Source organism: Lacerta agilis, chromosome 4, assembly GCF_009819535.1.
Source record: "Lacerta agilis isolate rLacAgi1 chromosome 4, rLacAgi1.pri, whole genome shotgun sequence".
NCBI classification, from domain to species: domain Eukaryota; kingdom Metazoa; phylum Chordata; class Lepidosauria; order Squamata; family Lacertidae; genus Lacerta; species Lacerta agilis.
The window spans coordinates 18704039-18725919 of NC_046315.1; the positions used below are offsets into that span (position 1 = coordinate 18704039).

Genomic DNA, 21881 nt, shown 5'->3' on the forward strand with positions numbered 1-21881 from the left:
TACCATCTCCTTATCCTGAATCATATATATCCAAAGTAATTTGAAGAGCTGATTGCCCTCTGTTGAGGAAAGCTGGCTGAAGATTGCTTATTTCTAAGCAATGCCTTTCTCAGAAGCAAAACCATGGAATCCTAGTCAACCAGTGCTTACGTGTGTGTGGCCTAAACACAATAGACAACACATTCATTACCTCCGTTACTGTCAACTTTATGTGAATCTCATATTGAGGGCTTCATCCTAGATTTTAGAGTCTGGTTTTACTTGCACTTGCTTCCTCAGTGGAACAAATGCATTTGGAATTCTACATTGTACCTTTTTAAATCTCTGATTTCTGTACAAGGTACTATACAGAGCACTTTGCATGCTCGCTTTCCCTCAGCTTTCAGTTTCTTTGTCTGAGTTTCACATTATATGTGCACTTGTACAAACTGAAAAACACCACAAAAGCAATTTTATGTGATTGTATTTGTGATTGCATCCAGCTTCTTTAGAGCCATAATTTGCACATGTGTAGTTGTGCACAGTGCACATTCATAAAACACTGCCACAACACAATTACTTGATGAAATTGAACATAGGGTTCTGTCAAGTGTGTTTGGTGCTTTACCAGTGTACTGGTGTTGCATCAATGTTCTGGACCCACCTGCATGCTACATGTTGGTGCACAGTGAGAACATGCTGGCCATTTCAGCCCCCTCCCGCCCTGCCCCGCTCCTGCTGCTGCCCAATACTGGGAGTGAAGCATTGGTTTGGCTTTGTGTTACATCCAAATCAGAGCTTGTGGTTTGCTTTGCTCCAGACAAACAATGAACATTGTCAGGAAACCCCCCTCCCCGAGGCTGGAAGGGTCGCGGGAGCGTCTACGGTACAGAGAACCCCCCAAGCTGCTTTCCAGCTCCTCCTCCCCAGACAGCACAGGAAGCGATCATTCCTCTAGCGAGGAGGGAGGAGTGGAGGCAGGAAGGCGGTGCAGGGGCTCTGAGAGGATAGCAGAGCCTCCACACCGTGGGGAGAGCTGGGAAAGGGGTCAGGTTCCCACACTCCGAGATAGGAGGCAGGAAGGACGTGGAAGAGGGAGGCATGGGTTTAGAATTCCGCACCTGTTTTGCTGGACGAAGAGTCGGAAGTCCTCATTCCAGGGCTCTGCAGACGATTGAGATGGACGTTTGATTTCAGTTCCACTGTATATAGCTGTGCACAATAAAGAACTTAGTTTAGAAGTTCTGCGTTTGGCTTTTACTCATGAGCAACCACTGAACGTCCTTACAAGCATTAACCAAGGTTTGTTCTGGACTTACTGCTTGTGGTTTGTTTGGAAGAGAAAACAGCATAACTGAGGCTAAACTGATATTAAGGCAAGCCATGGTTTAGCTTCCAGTACTAGAGAGGCAGCTTGAATATGATTTGACTCATCATCACTTTATTGTATGGTGGGGGAGCTAGAAAGTGCCTTCCCTCCTTCCCAACTGGCAGAACCTTCCTCCTTCAGTCCTGGGTGTAATGCTTCATTACAGCGTTCATGTATAAAATCAATTGTAGGCCCAGACTTTATGGCCAAATAATGGATATTATCTAGTATATCAATGTGATCTGTAGACCTTCATATGCTGTATTTTACATGCATATGCCCTGGAGATTGAAGTCAAATGGGCCTTAGAAAGCCTTGCTAACAACAAGGCCAGTGGAAGTGATGATATTCCAGCTGAACTATTTAAAATTTTAAAAGATGCTGCTGCTAAGGTGCTACACTCAATGTACCAGCAAGTTTGGAAAACTCAGCAGTGGCCAGAGGATTGGAGAAGATCAGTCTACATCCCAATCCCAAAGAAGGGCAGTGCCAAAGAATGCTCCAACTACCGCACAATTGCACTCATTTCACACGCTAGTAAGGTTATGCTTAAAATTCTACAAGAGAGGCTTAAGCAGTATGTGGACCGAGAACTCCCAGAAGTGCAAGCTGGATTTCGAAGGGGCAGAGGAACCAGAGACCAAATTGCAAACATGTGCTGGATTATGGAGAAAGCTAGAGAGTTCCAGAAAAACATCTACTTCTGCTTCATTGACTACGCAAAAGCATTTGACTGTGTCGACCACAGCAAACTATGGCAAATTCTTAAAGAAATGGGAGTGCTGGATCACCTCATTTGTCTTCTGAGAAATCTCTATGTGGGACAAGAAGCTACAGTTAGAACTGGATATGGAACAACTGATTGGTTCAAAATTGGGAAAGGAGTACGACAAGGCTGTATATTGTCTCCCTGTTTATTTAACTTATATGCAGAATTCATCATGCGAAAGGCTGGACTGGATGAATCCCAAACCGGAATTAAGACTGCCGGAAAAAATATCAACAACCTCAGATATGCTGATGATACTACCTTGATGGCAGAAATGAGGAGGAATTAAAGAACCTTTTAATGAGGGTGAAAGAGGAGAGCGCAAGATATGGTCTGAAGCTCAACATCAAAAAAACTAAGATCATGGCCACTGGTCCCATCACCTCCTGGCAAATAGAAGGGGAAGAAATGGAGGCAGTGAGAGATTTCACTTTCCTGGGTTCCATGATCACTGCAGATGGTGACAGCAGTCATGAAATTAGAAGACGCCTGCTTCTTGGGAGAAAAGCAATGAAAAACCTAGACAGCATCTTAAAAAGCAAAGACATCACCTTGCCGACAAAGGTCCGTATAGTTAAAGCTATGGTCTTCCCAGTAGTAATGTACGGAAGTGAGAGCTGGACCATCAAGAAGGCTGATCGCCGAAGAATTGATGCTTTTGAATTATGGTGCTGGAGGATACTCTTGAGAGTCCCATGGACTGCAAGAAGATTAAACCTATCCATTCTCAAAGAAATCAGCCCTGAATGCTCACTAGAAGGACAGATCCTGAAGTTGAGGCTCCAGTACTTTGGCCACCTCATGAGAAGAGAAGACTCCCTAGAAAAGACCCTGATGTTAGGAAAGATGGAGGGCACAAGGAGAAGGGGATGGCAGAGGATGAGATGGTTGGACAGTGTTCTCGAAGCTACTAACATGAGTTTGGCCAAACTGCGAGAGGTAGTGAAGGATAGACGTGCCTGGCGTGCTCTGGTCCATGGGGTCACGAAGAGTCGGACACGACTGAACGACTGAACAACAACATGCCCTGTTCAAACATTTTACCTACCCATGGAACATCTAGTGGCATTGCATGTGTGACAAGTTTCTTAGGTGCAAGGAGGGGTGCAAACTGGGTCTATGTCTCCCTGTGTTTTGTAACTGGGACAGTACAAATGAATGTACTCCCTTGGTTTATTTACACACAGTATATGCATCAGTTTGCGTGTTGGTCTCCTTTTCATTTTAGGCTTATTTATAATGACTTACAGTTATATACAGATAAAGACTAACTGACTGTATTCCTAATAAAATGCAGTACATGGCCTCTTCACAGAAACAAGTGGCACATAGTTTTGAACTTTGATGATATTCATATTCACAGCTGGCAGAATGAATGGGTTTTTCACTGTGACAGAGAGGTTCGCTTTTAGTTTGCTTAAGTTAAAATTGCATAAGCTAGCATGTCTCCTGTGATTTGTATTCAAGCTTTTAAGACCTAATTCCCTTGAAAAATATGCTGATGCAGTTCCTTGACATAGTATAAAGCCTGCACATTTTACTTCTGATACTTAGTAAAAACCTCATCTTGCAAATCACTGCCATAAATTATAGTTTGGACATGCACAAGACTAGAATGCATATTGGAAGGATACTGAAACAATCTATGTTCTCATAATATTCACTATCCTGACAAAGAGTGCCATTATTGTAGTTACGAATCTTTAGTTCTGTTTCATGCTAACAGATCCTTAGTCAAGTTCTCAGTGATATAAGTAAATAAATGATAAAAAATGTAAATGGCATTTGGTGAAAGCAATGAGGAAGCTTATGCAGTTTAATTTTTCGTACTTAAAAACACATTTCATGGCAGGCTTATGGAAAGAATCCCAGTTTTCTTTTTTAAACATTTGTAAAATGTTGGATTTCATGTAACCCTCGATTTAAATACTTAACTTAATACAAACATTAAATCTAACTAAGCACCAGGAAGCTTCCCAAAAGACAAACAATTCATTTTCAGGAATGTCAAATTACAAGAGACAAAGGATTTTAACATTAGGGCTTAAGTCTTTAGCATTCTTTTCTGGAAGTATGTTGACTGAAGGTTTCCTTCCATGTAACATGATTTGTACTGCAAATTATGGACCTGATCCAGCCAGTTTCTTCCACACTCCCTCAGATATGGTTCTCTCATGGTAGGACAAGGAGAGCTGGTTAACAACACTTGTGTCAGCTTGCCAATCTAGCGAGCAACTGGTGTCTTGAACCTGTTTTCCATTGGCAATGAAGGTAGCCAGAAGGAAGTACTGCAGCCTCATAGCTGACATGGCCAGTATGCTTAAGCCATTTGTCAGCTGGCACAAGAGCTGAAGGTGTTCAGTTTTCACCTTGGCCTAAAATCCTCAGAATCTTCTACGGATCCTCAGATTAAGCTTGTTGTCCACCAGCTCCTTTGCCTCACCCTGCACTTTCTACACCCATTTGCCATGTGCTGCCTATCTTCAGGGTTAACTACCTTGAGTGTGCTTTCAAGCTGCCAGCCCTGACATAGAACAGTGCACTATTGCTTCTTATCTAACCTTCCTCTGGCTGCATAAGTTGAGGCTCCCAATCTGGACCTACCCATAATTTTGTACAGTACAGATGTATCCTTAACTAAGTACTGTGCTAGCATATACCACAGCACCACCTATATACACACACACACACATATATATATATACAGTGGTGCCCCGCTAGACGGAAATAATTCGTTCTATGAGTTTTTTTGTAGAGCAAATTATTCGTCTAGCGAAGCGGCAATGGAGCGCAGAGGTTCTCGCGCTAAAAAAAAAAAAATTCGTCTTGCGAAGCAGCCCCATTGACTTTTTCGTCTTGTGGGGCAGCTTTCGCTAGACAAATGTTGTTCGTCTAGCGAGTTTTTCGTCTAGCGAGGCATTTGTCTAGCGGGGCACCACTGTGTGTGTGTGTATATATATATATATATATATATACAGTGGTACCTCGCTAGACGAAAAACTTGCTAGATGAAAGGCATTCGCTAACGAAAGGGTGACTCGCAAGACGAATTTCCCTATGACCGCAACTCGCAAAACGAAAACGTTTTGTGTTTTTTTTTTTTTTCCCCGTAAAGCCGCACTTCCTCCGACCGTGCTTTGCAAGACGAAATTTCCATTATACGACAGCACTCGCGGAACGAATTAATTTCGTCTTGCGGGGCACCACTGTATGTATATACACACGGGATATAAATATAGATGGGTGCAGCTTTGGTCTAAACCACCGAGCCTCTTGGGTTTGCTGATCAAAAGTAGGCAGTTCAAATCTATGCGGCGGAGTGACCTCCCGTTGCTCTGTCCCAGCTCCTGCTAACCTAGCAGTTTGAAAGCATACTAGTGCGAGGAGATAAATAGGTACCGCTGCAACGGGAAAGTAAACGTGCACTCTGGCTTCCGTCATGTTGTCCCTTTGCATCAGAAGCAGTTTATTCATGCTGGCCACATAACCTGGAAAAGCTGTCTGCGGACAAACACCTTGGCCTGGAAGCAGAGATGAGCGCCCCACCCCATAGTTGAATTCTGGACTTAACTGTCCAGGGGTCCTTCACCTGTACTTATTAGTAAACACAACAGTTACAGTCATAGAATTGTAGAGTCGGAAGGGATCCCCAGAGCATATAGTCCCACTCCCTGCAATGCAGGAAACTCAGCTAAAGCATCCATGACAGATTGACATCCAACCTCTGCTTAATGACAGAGGCTCCACCACCTCCCAAGGGTGTCCATTCCACTATCTTTTCTGTCAGAAAGTTATTCTTTCAGACGATGAAAGCCAGTAAAGTACAGATGAAGCAAAATATAATTTGACACCTCAGCCTGCTCCAGCAAAAGGCTAGGAGAAGAATAAATTGTTTATATGTACCTCCTCAAAGAGTCTTTCTTGTGGTTAAGCAGAGGCAGGAAATCACTGCATTGGAAAACAGGTTCCATTTTACATTCATCAAAAGTGGATCATGTGACTGGAAATAGCTTTTCTGTGTTTGGATTGAATCAGGGTTATCTTTCATGAGTTTCTTTGCTAGTATTTATTCAGGACACGTAACATAATTTTTAGATGCTGCTACCTATTTTGAAAACTGTCTGTTGCCATTAACATGGTAAAAATAGTATATTTTCAAGCGGGGTGATAAGATCTGAGGAAATAACATTTCTGTCACATATATTATACAGTAACTAAATATGATAGGTGGCAGTAGAGTACTTGCCTTTTTATTTTCCTATTTTGATGGGTAGGTGGAAATGTAGAAGAAGGTTTATTGGCTGATTTTATAAGAAAAAATAATCAAGTCATTAAAGATTTTGTACTTTAGTACAAAAGTCTGCCACAGAGTTTTGAAGAGTTAATTCTGCAGAAACTGTACAAAACTCATTTTGTCACTTATCTTTGAATTTAATGTATGTTTACATTCTGTGAGTTGTTAAAACTGTTGAGTAGATTTGCTTAAATAAACAAATGGTTCAGCCATATTTAATATGGAGTAGGGGAAATCTGTAGCTGAACTACATTGCAGACAGAACAGAATCATTTTTTTATATATATAAAAAATTAACTTAAACATATGCATGTAGTTACTAAAAATTAAAGCAATTTTTAGTTCATGTATTATTTTCCAGTTCAGATTTTATCCTTTAAATTGTACATTTCTTGTGAAAATCAACCCTTTCTGTATTCATGTGTATAGACAGCCTTTCCTATCAACCTTTGCATCTAGTGGCTTAGTTCATTAATGGATGGGAAAGAACTAAAATGTGAGGTAGAATTATTTAACTCAGGTGGGTTCCTATAACTGTTAGGACTGCCACATATGAATTACAGGTAGGTAGCCGTGTTGGTCTGCCATAGTCAAAACAAAATAAAAAAATATAAAAATTCCTTCCAGTAGCACCTTAGAGACCAACTAAGTTTGTTCTTGGTATGAGCTTTCGTGTGCATGCACACGAAAGCTCATACCAAGAACAAACTTAGTTGGTCTCTAAGGTGCTACTGGAAGGAATTTTTATATTTTTTATAGTATTGTGAAGTTCAGGATGAGATAGGATTTTCAGCACTAACATTTCACTGTGCCATGGAAAAGGCTCTACTTAAGAAAAAATAGTGTGCAAGCACCTCCTCAATTTCTGGCCCTTCTAACCTCAAGTTTGCTTCACAGGCTTCCAGCTTGCCCTTTGTATTCTCATTTGAACTCCACTGCAGTTTTTCTGCTAGTACGTACTTAGATGGTTGTTTAGATTGCAAGAACTTCAGTCATAAGCTAAGATATATATACACACGCAGGTGGTTTCTTTGCTTGTTTGAGGGATCTTTTCTTTAGAAACAGACTGCATTGTTGGTTTATAGTGGTTTAGAGTGTTTTCCCCTCTTCCAGTTTTCCAGAAATGGGCATTAAAGTATCCATTGTGTAACTTCCAGGATTCACCCTGAAGCTCTTTTAAAAAAATGGTGTTATGTTAACCACTCAGCTATGGGCATGAGAAACTTTATTCTTTCTTGGCCTCTGAAAGAAATAATTACTAGTCTTCACCTTCATTTTGCTTCTCTTTAGAGACCAGATAAAATTAGTTTGGCTAATATGAGTACAATAAAATATACTCATTTGACAGGATTATTTTTGTCATCCTATATATGTTGGAAGGAATGGGCGGCATCTAATGTATTTTTCCATGGATAAGACTATATTTTCCCCCAATTTTTTTAAGTTTAAAATGGGGGGTGGGTCTTCTTATACACGGAATGTTTAAAATATCTATTTCTTAATTTTGGGCTCAAAAATTAGGGGTTGTCTTATACACGGGGGTGTTTTATACACAGAAAAATACGGTATATGACTTAGTATAAATCTGTGAATCTAGTAGCAGAAAAAGCAAGGTTGCATTTTGGATTTTCAAGGGAACAAAACATTCCCAATAAATGATGCATTTCCATCAAAATTCAAAATCTTTCGTATCTAGTTTGAGAATGGAAATGTTTTTTTTAAAATTTCTCGTTTGTGTCTATGTTCATTTTAAAACTTTAATTTGTTTTCTTCAATGTTTAGCAAATTAATCGATAGCAGCAATTATAAAAGTTAAAATAATACTTCCACAGACTACCAACTAGTGAGGCTTCATGTTCTAGCAAGTCTGATAAATTATTTTAATTTGCTTTCACTGAACCAAACAACAGTACATAATTTATCAGACAAACAAAGAAAATGAAACAGTGCATCATCACACATTTTTCAAGATTAGAAAATCAATCAAAAATGCACTGGTGGGCTTTAAGTGGATAATTCTGACTATTTAACAACTAAATAGTTTGCCCTAGAGAAAGATTAATGTTTATTTATTTCAAAAGTTATGTGTGGCCAAGCAAAACAGGAAATACACTGTGGTTTTAAAATCTTAGAAGAAACAACCATTTTAAATAACATGTAAACAGAAAATAAGCATGCCGCTATTTTATTTTATTGATCTTAAATTTAAAATTGTTTCATTTCTTCTTGGCAGCCACCCTGACAGCTCTGTTACAGGGCAGCCTATAAATACTGATAAGATAAATAAATGTCAGTATAGGCAACCCAGGTGGCGCTGTGGGTTAAACCACAGAGTCTAGGGCTTGCCGATCAGAAGGTTGGCGGTTCGAATCCCTGCGACGGGGTGAGCTCCTGTTGTTCGGTCCCAGCTCCTGCCCACCTAGCAGTTCGAAAGCACAACAAAGTGCAAGTAGATAAATAGGGACCGCTCCGGCGGGAAGGTAAACGGCGTTTCCGTGCGCTGCTCTGGTTCGCCAGAAAGCGGCTTTGTCATGCTGGCCACATGACCCGGAAGCTGTCTGCGGACAAACGCCGGCTCCCTTGGCCTATAGAGCGAGATGAGCGCCGCAACCCCAGAGTCGGACACGACTGGACCTGATGGTCAGGGGTCCCTTTACCTTCACCTTTACTGCATTGCTGTGAAAAAACGCAGAACAATTCATAGATATTTAATTATTCCAACAAGGGTGAAGTAAAATGAAACTATCCCACTTAAACTTCCAAAAATCACAATTGAATTTTATTTTTTATTATTATTTGATAAATCTACTGATTTCTTGTTAAGATCAAAACTAATAAATGCAGCTGATTTTTTTTAATATTCCTTGTTGGAAAGATCCCCCCCCCCTTCTTCACCAGAGCCTCTAGCAAGGCTTATTGCAAGACAGGCCCATGAGGGCTGTGCATGGCATTCTTACAGCTGCCTGTCTCTATAGGCCCAAACGAATGCCAGCATCTGTGCCTCAATAGTGATAGCAGCAAGACCAGGGGTCAGCAAACTTTTTCTGCAGGGGCTGGTTCACTGCTCCTCAGAACTTGTGGTGGGCCGGAGCGCATGTGCACACTCCCCCCCTTTCCTCAGAGACAGAGCAGCTGAGATACCTCCACTCACCGCGTTCAGACGGAGCGGGCTGGGCTGGTGAGGGGGGCGCCCCACCGTGCTGGGTCTCGGCTTGCACGGAGGGGCTGCAGCCACCCCGCGGGGAAGGGCCCCTACCCCAGGGTGTCCATGACCATGCTGCTAATGTGCCACCACCAAGCAACACGGAAGAGTCCTCCTCCTCTACTTCTTCCTCCTCCTCCTCACAGGCTTTCTGCTCCCGTTTCTTCCCGCCCCTTCACTTCTCTTCCTCCCTTCTCGAAGCTAGATGTCATCAACGTGCCCTCCCCTGCGCCTCGCCCCGATCGGAGCAGCGAGTCTTGGGAAGGGTCGCCAGCTCGCATCAAACTAGCCAATGGAAGGGAGGCCTGAGGTTGCTAAGGCTTCAGATTGGCCAGCGTCGTGGAAGTCTGAGCACCCTCAGAGCATGCTGAGTGATGTAGTCTGGGGGGGGGGGGAATGGCAAAAAATAGCGCCCAGGAAAATAATTGGTGGGAAATTGTGATCGCGCCGATCCAAGCGACGGTTGCAGAACCGTTCACAAGCCGGATGCAGGGGGCACTTGGGCCAGATCCGGCCCACAGACCGTAGTTTGCCAACCCCTGAACAAGACAATGTATGCTTGCTTGCTTCTCCTACCATATCACAAGGATTTCAATAATATGTGATTCAATCCTGCATATATTTATGATTGCTACAGTTGCATTTGCCACCATGAATACATGCATAACTGGTTAGGGTACTGCAACCCTGAGATGGATTTGAAGTGCTTGATTCCACCCTGACCTCCAGAAGACAATTCTGTTTATTTGACTTGCACATAACCTTACTAGAGAATTGTCTTAAGTGTTCACACACTGTCCTATTATCTTTTTATCTCACAGGTAATTTCACAGCTTCGGATCTTGAGCAGGGCTGTAACTGCTGGCTGCAAATTTGACAGGGAAATCTGGTCTAATGAGCTTTCTCCAGTCCTCAATCTATGGAAGAAGCTTAATCAGGTAAGAGGGTCATTTGTTGGTAAACATTTCAGTATTACTTTCAATAGAACAATCTAGGTAAAATGTCTATATCATTCATTTGAAAGATGGGCATTCCACAAAAAGGGAATTCCAGTACAACATGGATTTCAGATAATATTTTGTTGGAGCCAAAGATTCCTTTCAACTGAAAGAACTTTGTTTTCTGTCAGAGAAAAGAATGCGGCTGCGGGTTGTAAGGTAGACTTCTTTTCGGTACAAATTTTTCAAGAAACAAGTAATATCACCTCACAGGTAGTGAGCATATCTCCAGAAGTGGCACTGCTCAATATAATTGAGGAGTTGGATAAAAACTTGAAAAGTAAAGACCTTTCAACCCACATACTGATGGCAGCATGTCTCATCATTTCAAGATTCTGGAAAGATTTAGTGAGCCCCTTTAGGCAACCAGTAATCTAAGTTATGTATGATTCTGAGTATTGGTAGGAAAACTTAATGCAAAATTTTCAGCTAGCTAAGGACTAGATTAAAAAGTTTACTTTCTGTATGGGTCAGTTCTTCTTTCTGTACAATTGTGGCGTATTCCAGGGATCTGCAGCTCCTTGTTAAATTTTTACTAAAATAAATTCTGCAATATATACTGGTTTATGTAAATTTGTTTTGATTTTCATCATCTGTTTGAATATTACATGTTTTCTTTGTGTATTGTTTTAAAAGTGGGTACAATAATTAGATCAGTGGAGTGAGAATGGATGAGAAATCTGTACGTTTAGGAGACAATAGTGAACTATGGCACTAACATAAAACATGTTAGTTTTATACTGCTGACATGAAATTACTTGAGCTTATTCCAAAGCCACAATTTGAATTATGTCCCTTTCAGTATCAACCTTAAGTCATTGCTGTGAGTGGGAAATATAAATTTAAACAAATAAGCAGTTGATTGGATGAAACCAATAGCATCAGTGTGTGGAAATGCTGTCATGAGTGTTGACCACCACATGCAGGATTTGACTTGGATCCAGCTTTTAGCACACCTCTGTAGATGATCCTCCTTCCCCTTTACACATTCAATAAATGCATATGGGTAACATCTGAAAAGAATTATTGTGGTGCTCTCTTTCTTAAGCCAGCGGTGCAGCTTTTCTGTTGTAGCCAAATATCTCAGTTGTGAGTTGATGCTCTGGGCTTGGACATTTTCAATCATTGCTTGGAAATCATCCAGGTTGACTGTTGGCACTGTCAAAACCGACTCTGAAAACCATTAGTTGGGAGATATGTATGCAGGTCTGCTCAAGTAAGGATCATAATTATTATCTTCCTGATTCGGTTAGTAGAAACTGCCAACCAAAAATTATACTTTCGTACCTGAAAAACTATGAATATTTTTAACATAGACACCTCTTTCCAAATTCATTTGGATGAATCACTTTCCATTTTTTATCTACATAATTAGTCAGTACATTTTATATTTTATTTAAATCAATATGATTAGCTATAGACACATTTCCTTCTGATGGTCATTTTGAATTAAAAATTACGCAGTTAAGAATACTAATCAGCATTAAGTGCAGTTTTTGCCCCTCAAAATTATAATTAATTTGCTTTTGAAATACTTTAATTTTTAAGTGAGGAAACATTACAGACTTGAAATAATTTTAATAGTCATCTTTAGTATATAGTAATGTATATTTAAAATATATTTCACTATGAAAATTATGAAAACTTGAAATCTCTCCACAGCTTACTAAACTACAGAATTTTTGTTACTAAATATTATAATGAACAGCTCTGCAAAGTGTAGCCATTTTAAAACTTTTTATAATAATAATAATAATGTTGATGATGCATATGTTTGTAGTGCTTGGGATGTAGTTCTGTAGTCAATAAACTAAATTACCTTCATTGTATTGCACTGAAGTGGAACCACTTATCATTTCAAAGTTTCTCTAAAAGTATTATTTCCCTGTTTGAGCAGGAGATATCCAAACTGATGTAGCCCCACAAAAGTAATTTGCATGATACTGTTACTAGGAGTCTCTGCAACAGTTTGTGAGGATTTTTCAAGGGTCCACAAATTTAGTCACCATAGCAACCACACAGTCCCTTTCTTTGTCTCTGATCATGCTCTCAGAGAAAATGCTCTACCTCTCAACTGAGTCACCGGCACTGGGGTGTGGCAAAACAAATCTCTGATTTTATGCTGCAATTTATATAGAGGCATTCTAAGTGTCACTGAACTGCAGGAACTCCCCAGCAAACCCTTGTGCACAACAACTTTTCTGTCCGGTTTTTCACTGTTCGAAATATGGCAGTCCTGGAGTTGGTGCTGATCACAAAAAAATGAGTTGACCACTAAGGCTTCTATCCTATTGTAGTTTGTAGTCAGTGAAGACACATTATGGCAGTCACAGATCATCTGTGCTGTTTTCCAGAAAAGTTCATGAATGGGATAATTTTGAAACCAGACACAGAATGCAAAAGTGTTGCGAAGTTTGTATATTTGTGTCTGTGTAGCAAATTCCTGTCACTAGAAATGAGTACATGATAACTCAATCTGGACTGGATCTTATATTCACCACATGGATTACTATTATTACTACTACTATTATTATTATAATTTCTATACAATTTCTAATTAATTACATTAATATACAGTCCTTCAGCCAAAGATCACAGGGCAGTTTACAATATAAAAACACAAAAATGCATAGCATAATAACAAATAAAAACAATAACTCATACATAGTTTAAAAGGCATAGATCATTGAATTAGCCAAAGGTCTGGCAGAACAATGTTTTTGCCTGGCACCTAAATATATGTAATAATTGGCATCACCATGATGAATTTCCCACCCCGTGGCCTTAACATCTAGTAGGACCCACTGTGTAGTGATTTTTTTCCACTAGTAGTTATCAGTGACATGGATTGGTGGTGAAAAAGCTCACTATATAAATGTGGGAACAGCGCAGCTGACAACAAGAATAATGTGGTGTGCTAACGTTGTCAAAATAAATTCTGGCGGGGCTTTCCTATTTATTTTCCTTTCTTTTGACAATGGTGACTGGAAAGAGAGTGGTAAATGAAGCCCATGAAAAGCCACCTAAATCAGTTGCAGCCGTCAGGCCATTTTCTGAAGCAACTTCTTGGTAAAAACTGACAGGCAATGAAAGTATTGTCACTGCTGTGCCATACAGTAACTGTGATTGATAACTTTTTTCTACTTATTGAATTAAAATTCTAAATAAGTCAGCCACTGTGCTCTTATGAAATTTAGTTCAGCACACTTGTACGCACATAGCAAGAATTAGTCCATTGTGAAATAGTTTGGCATGTTCAATTGTAACTTTCTTTCCACAAAGTATTATATATATATATAGGCTACATTAAAACAATAGATAGGTAAAATCATATATATGTAATCTGTTTCTAATTAAAATCTGAGAAGAGCTTGCTTTAATGTAACCTTTTGCCATATACATAAATGTTTTGGTCCCCATGGTTTGTGAGTCAAACGAAGAAATCTCTGAACATACTTTCCCATGGTTTTATTAATTAAATAAAATGTAGTTTTATAAAATTTAAAAATAAGTGCTGAGTGCTTGCCAGTTGTCCCAGTGCCATCACAAGCATTGGCCAGAGGCACACACTCACTTGCTTGTGTGAATAGCTTTTTTTAAACACATGTCAGGTTGGCAAATCATCAGAACCAACTCAAAACCAGCTGATAAAAATGACTGATCTTATTGTACAATTATCAAAAAAGAAAATTTAATTCTGTAAATGTATAATTTATGTAAAGACTTTTAGTCTGTGTAGCTTTTTTCCATTACATATAATATGATTTCTAAGCTTGATTTTGGGGGAAATCAGGAAACAGAAAATTATATCTGAAGTAATCTTCTGCTAATGGCTTTAGCTGAGCAATTTGCAGAGTTCTGAGGATTTAAGAACATTGATTATTGAAGAGGAAGCACTAATTAGCTGCATTTAAACTACAGCATCAGATGTTTCCCCAAAATACGAGTTCCAGGTTCATCATGTATAATTCACTTGTTATAGTCTATTTAAAACATTGTTTACTTCCCGCTCTCTCTCTCTCTCTCTCTCTCTCTCTCTGTGTGTGTGTGTGTGTAGGCTTTTAGCTAGGAATAAAACCAAATTTCATAATTGACCTGTCTCAGAAAACAGACACAGTCTGCTCATAATGCACAGGAGCATTATTCAGTGACCATTTGCTGCTAGTGCATTCTGCACTAGATGAAGCTTTTGGACGAGATGCAAGGCATGACACATAAAACATGTTATGGTAATCAAGGCTTGAGGTTACCAATGCATGCACTTTTGTGGTCAGGCTGTCACGTTACAAGAATGGTTACAGATGGTGTACTAGCCAGAGCTGGTAAAAAGCACTCTTGACCACGTGGGTCACACTGGACGCCACTCACAGAGATGTGTCAAGGAGTACCCTCACTGTGTATCTGCTCCTTTAGAGAGAGTGCCACCCCATCCAGAACCGGCAGTCCTGTGTTCTCCTGGACACAGGAACAACCCACCCACACATTCTCCATCTTTCCAGGATTCAAGTTCAGTTTATTGACCCCTATCCAGTCCAGCAATGCATCCAGGCACCAGACCAAGGCTTGTACAGGTTCTCCTGACTCCAATGTAATGGAGAAATAGAATTTGGTATCACTGATGATACCCTGTTCCAAACCCCCTAGTGACGAGTCCCAACAGCTTCATATATATGTTGAATAGCAAAATAATACCCTGTGGCACCCCACTGAATAACAATTTTTCCCCTTCTAGAATTCAAATCTGATTCATCAGAAGGTGTCCCCTCCTTCTGAGCGTCAAGGATCTCCAATCCTTTCATTCATTATTCTTGAGCAGTTCAATGCCATTCGCTTAGTTCAGAGTATTCATCTGTCTCTCGCTGCTCTCAGTAAAGTCATCAGAGGAACCTCGCTGTTGAGTTCAGAAGTACAACAACTAGCAAGTGCTTTGCTAAACCAGAAGGTAAGGTCTTCTTTTAATTCTCGTTGTACATAATACATCTTTATTCTGTAAATATGGCAAGCTTGAACCGAAGCCAACTAATTTAGATAAGTGCAAGTTTTAATCTTCAGTTAGGTTCTTGTGTGACTCACAAAGCTCAGCAACGCCTGCAGTTATTATCTTCTTTTTTCAGTGTCCCTTAACATGGCAGAGCAAATGGGAAGGCCCAGAAGATCCTTTGCAATATCTCAGAGCTGTTGTAGCACGAGCACATGCTATCCAGGTACAATTTAATATTTCTCTAAGATTCAGAATTTTAATAATAAAAAGTAAAGTTCACGTGTGTTCTATTTATATTTCATATTCATACCTACCTTTCTTTTATTAAAGACAATCTCTAGGTAGCTTGTATTGGAGTGTTCCACAAATACAGTTTTGTCTACATAACACTTTCACATATAGCAAGGCAGGGGAGTAGAAGATGTGGAACCTATTTCATAGAACTGACTAGAATCATAGACTTGTAGAGTTTATACCTTGTAGCATAAATTCCCACTTCACTTACTTAAAAAAACCCATGTCATTAAATTTATGTAACACTTGATTGTAAAAAACCTCAAAGTGGTTTACAAAAAAATAGAATAAAATTATCAATACCAACAGTTAACAACAGCTGTGTGTTTAAAACATCCAAATAATAAAATCAGTGATAAGCTAAAAAAAAAAAAAAGTATTATTGAGCATCTGTAACAATGTCAGTTCCACAAATCATCTAGTTGAGGTAGACGGGTTGCAAGTCGTTTAGGGCTTTATATACTAATAATAATGCCTGGTAGCAAATTGGCAACCAGTGCAGGTCTCTGAACACAGGCATTGACAGGGTCTCACTCCTGCCAGCAACCGTGCTGCAGTATTCTACACTAATTGCAGTTTCCAGATCAAGCACAAGCACAATCTGGTTCCATAAACCTCAGGATGCAAAAGCTGCAAACCCGGAAGTATTTGACCAGGTTTCTCTGCATGCACATGCACAGAAGCGGTCTACCACCACATGAGCATGCACAGAAGCGGTCCTCAGATTGCGGAAACCTTGGGATTCGACTGGATCTCTGGAACGGATCCCATCGGCAACCGGAGGTACCACTGTAATCTGGTCTTGAAGTAGTATGAACCCCTGTGACTAAAGGTTTCCAAGCTTTTACATGAATATATTGCCCTTGCATCCATAGTTTCAGGAATGGTGATATAGTCCCAAGCCCTGTCCTATGAGCTATGCTCTCCCTCTCAGGAGTTGATGATTTGCTGGTGGTGTGCTATCACTAGGCTTGGAAGTTACTCTTATTTCTATATTTCACCATGGTAGCACAAGCAGAACACAAGGAGATGGCTTTTTGCTCTCCACTAAGTTCATATGGCTTACTCTACTTCAAAAGCTGGCATAATGTCATAAGCATAGGAAGAGTATGATTTGGCAGGTGTCAATTTTTCAGTGGGCACTAGGGCACCAGTGTGTGGGGTTGTGTTCTTCTGTTTCTTGAGGCAGGAAAAAGTCATTTAAAGGTAATTTAATTTGAAAAAGTAACTCATGTCTAGGGTATTCTAAATACTTAGTGGATAGTTTCCCAAGAAAGCTAACAAATATGAAGAAACATTTTAGCTTTTCTTTAGACAAATGAAAGTGCACATTGGAGTAAATGTGCAAAACTCTAGTTGTGGTTTTTGAAAGTCAGATAACATTTTTCATTCTTACGGAAGAAGATGGTTATATTAAATGTGACTCATTCAGAAGCTGAGGTGAATTTGTATGCAAGCATTCCCTTTGGTACTACAAAATACCTCCATGGTGGTTCTCGGAACTTCTATGAAGATCCAACCTTAGCACATCCCATGACAGATATTGTAGTCAAAAGGTTATTATTGCCAGCTCCAAAATTCATTTCCTTAATAGGCTCCCTTGAATTGTCTGTAGGTGATGCATATTGCATTAGGAAGTTCTATAATAAAGAGTGTTTTAATTTCATTCTTTCATATAAAATGACTTTACCCTTGGGAACACGTAATGAGATGAAGAATGCACTAGCAAATTAACATCTCAGCCTGTCATATTGCTAAGGATTATTAGATACATTAGGCCACTCCACAGGCATGAAACCTTATTAAACCTTGAGGAAGCTTTGTGACAATAATGTTTTGTGTGTGCTAGTTTCTGGTAGTTATTTTAGCCAAATTTGCATCACCGAGGGAATTATTTACACTGTTCTGTCTCTGGCTTTCAGAGTGCAGTCTCTGCTTCTGGGAATAGCACCTCTTCCTTGTTGAAGACTGATTTAATCTTCTGATTCCACAGGACAGCTGGGAGAGGGGAGCAGAGGAGAGGCTTCCTGGGTACCCAGATTATCCCCACCTCTTGGGCACAAAGCTGCTGTGATCCCTCCTACATTCTGACTATAGTTTTCATTTTCTTTAGTCTTGAATAGTACATCCTGCCCTCTTCCCAGTTAGCGACACTGATGTGGGTGGGGACGGGGATAGGAAACTGTAGTTTACTTAATATCAAGACTCTAATACAGCAGTTGCTGTAGCCTAATGCCGACCCTGCCCCTTCTCTGCTCTACAGCCAAGACAATGATGTAATAGAAGGAGTCACAAAAAGCTGACTCAGAATTTTTGGGCAGTTCCCCAGAAATCCAAAACTGGAATGGAAAGAAGCATTTTCCCCTCAAGGGAAGAAGATCTATAGCATGCAGTGGCCCCTCCCCTAGTCCAGGAAGGCGAGCACCAATCTGAAGCTGGAAATGGAGGACCTACAAATTCCTGCATTTTAGAACTAAATCTTAGTTTCCACCAGCAATTCTATGGAAACAATCTCTCTGACAATGCTGCAAATGGTCAAAACAAAATAAAATAAAATATTCCTTCCAGTAGCACCTTAGAGACCAACTAGGTTTGTTCTTGATATGAGCTTTCTTGTGCATGCACACTTCTTCAGATAGGTGCAAATGCTTCTTCAGATGCTGCAAATGCTTTGCCTTCCCACCTTGCCTCCAGCACCCTAGCGCAGTAGAGCTATGTCATGAAGAGGATGGAGAAGATTCCTGTCACAACACCATGTGTGTTCTGTATGTGCTTAAGCCGTAGCTAAATCGATACACTAGCAGGAGGGGACAGGCTAGTTTATTATGTCCAGAACCAGGACTAGAATACGTTTTCCCAATTCCAAAAGCTGCTGCCTCACTTGAGGTCAATTCTAATCCCTCATTTTCCTTTAGCTCTAGTAACACTGGAGTTCTTTCTTGTAACAATATCCCACAGCACCATGCATGTGAATACTTAAATCGCATGGGTGGACCAATGTGATGTTCCATTCCCATCTGATTGGTTGCCCTCTTGGCCAGGCACTATCTGTGTGGATTTTCTGACATTTACAAAAGCACTGTGGAATAATTCAACTGGAAATGTCAACACCTTTGCTCTAGCTTTTGTATATAATCTCTTGGTCATTTCAATGCAATCTAAAATGGGAAGAGTTCACAATGAATTCTGCATTGAATTTAACTGTCTAATAAGTACTGTATATATTTTTAAAAGAAAGATTCTGGCATTAAATTAATATATAGTGATGTTAAAAAGTTTGTGTATTTAAATATCAATCTCCCAGCCAAGCTCACAGATTTTATTAAACAGCAAATTAGGAGTGATTACTTCAGACTTCGTGTGATTGTCAAACATTGCAGTCTCTTATAATTTTATTGAATATAACTGCTTGCCCATAACTTTCTTGAGGAACTGAATTAAATGTTTCTGAAGGCGCTACTAAAATGAATTTATTAAAAACAAATTACAAAATGATTCCCATGACCACTTAGATACTGAACAATTTACAAAATGCTGTTTTTCTAATGGGGAATTGCAATTATGGCCATGCTATAAAAGGAACTGTTGTTAAATCATTGAAAGGAGCATGCAGAGATGCCCAGTGTACAACTAATGAATATAGAAAAGGGGAACAAAATCAAATCACTCTTAATTGTCAGGGATGAACATTCATAATCTGTGTTGTGACACATTTAAAGGTCACCTGATTAAATGGCTGTGTCTGAGAGAAAGACCACAGCAACATATTTTGACCCTGACAGAAAAGCAAATTACAATTTATTTAGTGATATTGTTTCAGCGGCTTTTTCAACTATGACTCAGTGCTATAAAACTAGCAATATTTTTTGAAAAATAGATATATATTTTATATGAAGCTAGCTAGCTCCCCACGCTTTGTCACATGAATCAGGCAGCTCCTACGAAAGATGAAGGTGACCAGAGCCAACGAGAAGGATATCCTGATGGCACTAGCGTAAAAGGTTCCAGCTGTGTTTAGATGAGAAGAGGAGACACTTCAATGCAAGGCGCTGCATAGCATGGGCAGCACGTCTACCTGCATCAGGGATTTCTGTGCTTCTTTGCTGAACAGAACATGCATCACTCAGCATAGAAACCGCAGAGATGGTTAAGTAGTTATTGTTTGAGGACTTGAGGGCTGTTTTTTTATGAAAGAGTGCAAAGCGTAAAGGAAGAAGAAATCCATATGAGGGTATAAAGAGGAGCCCCAGTCTTGGTCGTCTTCCTTGAAGCACATGTGATATATGACTATAGCAAGGAGGGCTCTGTTCATTGAAACAGTGGGATGCATGAACTTCTCATGAATGTGAAGTTCATCCATATTGTCCTGGAAGAAAAAGGAACAAAAAATATGAGGTCAACAGGCACTCACGTGTTCTCTGTCAGTTGTTCGCTGAACTTCTGAACCCATCCAATGTATTTTGGATAAGGATAGATTTCAGAAAATGAATTAGTTGCATTTTGGTTGGTTGTGAGATTTCATTTTATGACTGAGAATTTCATAGTCCCTTTATTCTGATCCACAGCACATGTGGATTTCACTTTATGATAAATATTGCACTTCAAAATCCAAAAATTGTAACTAATGGGCCTCTTATTGTCCAGTGTATTGTGTTGAGCTGAAGGAAAATGTCTGTTACAGGATATGTGAGTGTGATAATGATACGTATTTATGAAAGCTGTGTGGCACTTCAGCTATTTTATTTCATAATATATTGTGACAATTGTTGCCATAATTCACCAACTTTCACTTCACATGCAAAATTTATGTGGGGTACTATGTTTCTCTAATGTTTAGTGGTGCGTATGTATTATGATTAGCTGTTTATAAAATTCAGTGTAATCTGTGAATTTATGTGTGGTAACTATAAGGCTTACTCAGAAGCATAGTAAATATTGTTATATACAGTGGAGTATTCATTTGAGAAGAGATTTATGTTCTTTGTGACATATTGTGTACTAAGAAGGGATACATACAGAGAAAACAGACAAGCCCAGGCAGCCAATTTGAATTTGTGGGCCAGTTCACAGCTTGTATCCCACAAGTCCCATTCATCAAACAAGACTGTTCTTCTTTTCATAAAACTATTTTTTTTGTGTCAACGTGGAAACATTCATTTCCAGATAATACTAGAAGATTTTTATACTTCATTTTACCTTATAGATATGACATACTGAGCCCACTCTATCATTCCATAAGTCATACAGTCTGTCTTCTCTGAAGAAGATCAGGAACAAATAAGCCATTTTAGAGCTAAAAAGCTTAACTTCATAATAATAATAATAATCCAGGATGGATATCCCAAAGTAAATCCTTTGACATTGTCAAGAATGATGCTGGCTCAATGTTCCTGGGTTTCTCTCCACAAGAAGGCGAATGGCATCAAACATTATTAGTTCAGGGTTCTCCCACAAAAAAAATCTGCTCCTAGGACATTAGTAACACCCCTTTAGTAGAAATGAGACTTCACAATTTCTTTTTGTTTAGACAACTGTCAACTAGAAGGGAAACCTTCTAGTTTCCCAGACCACTCTGTTACATCATAAGCTCCTTTCTGAAGCACCAAATTTTCACTTGAGGGTTCACCTACATACCAGGATAGACAGATTCTTTCTGAGAAGAGAAAATGGAAGAGATGCAGTCCACAGTTCTCAAAATCACTTTAATTATGTGTGATTTATATATTCATTTTAAGCTGCCTTGAATTTGATTTTTACCATAGAAAGATTATATATAAATGTCAAAATAAATAAATTGAACTATCCAATTTAGGGGATTAATAGCATTTTATATGGGGACTGTTTGCTTGAATGGAAAACACAATGCAAGTTAAGTCTCTTTTTTGCAGTCTATTGTAAAAGGGGTGACTTTCCATGGCATTCACTTACATGACAAGACACCCCCCATTCTCATTGTACATGAATTTCTCGCTCCCTGAGCTGGGAGCTGCCATAT

At 39.6% G+C, this 21881-nt stretch overlaps 1 protein-coding gene across 1 annotated transcript in view; it reads left to right on the forward strand.

Moving 5' to 3' along the window:
- DYNC2H1 (dynein cytoplasmic 2 heavy chain 1) overlaps positions 1 to 21881 on the forward strand; it is a 139761-nt gene that overhangs the window by 104837 nt on the left and 13043 nt on the right. Inside the window, exons 83-85 of the mRNA XM_033146197.1 lie at positions 10435 to 10551; positions 15344 to 15553; positions 15726 to 15815. Of these exons, the coding sequence (XP_033002088.1) occupies positions 10435 to 10551; positions 15344 to 15553; positions 15726 to 15815 (417 nt within the window). The remainder of the gene's footprint in view (positions 1 to 10434; positions 10552 to 15343; positions 15554 to 15725; positions 15816 to 21881) is intronic.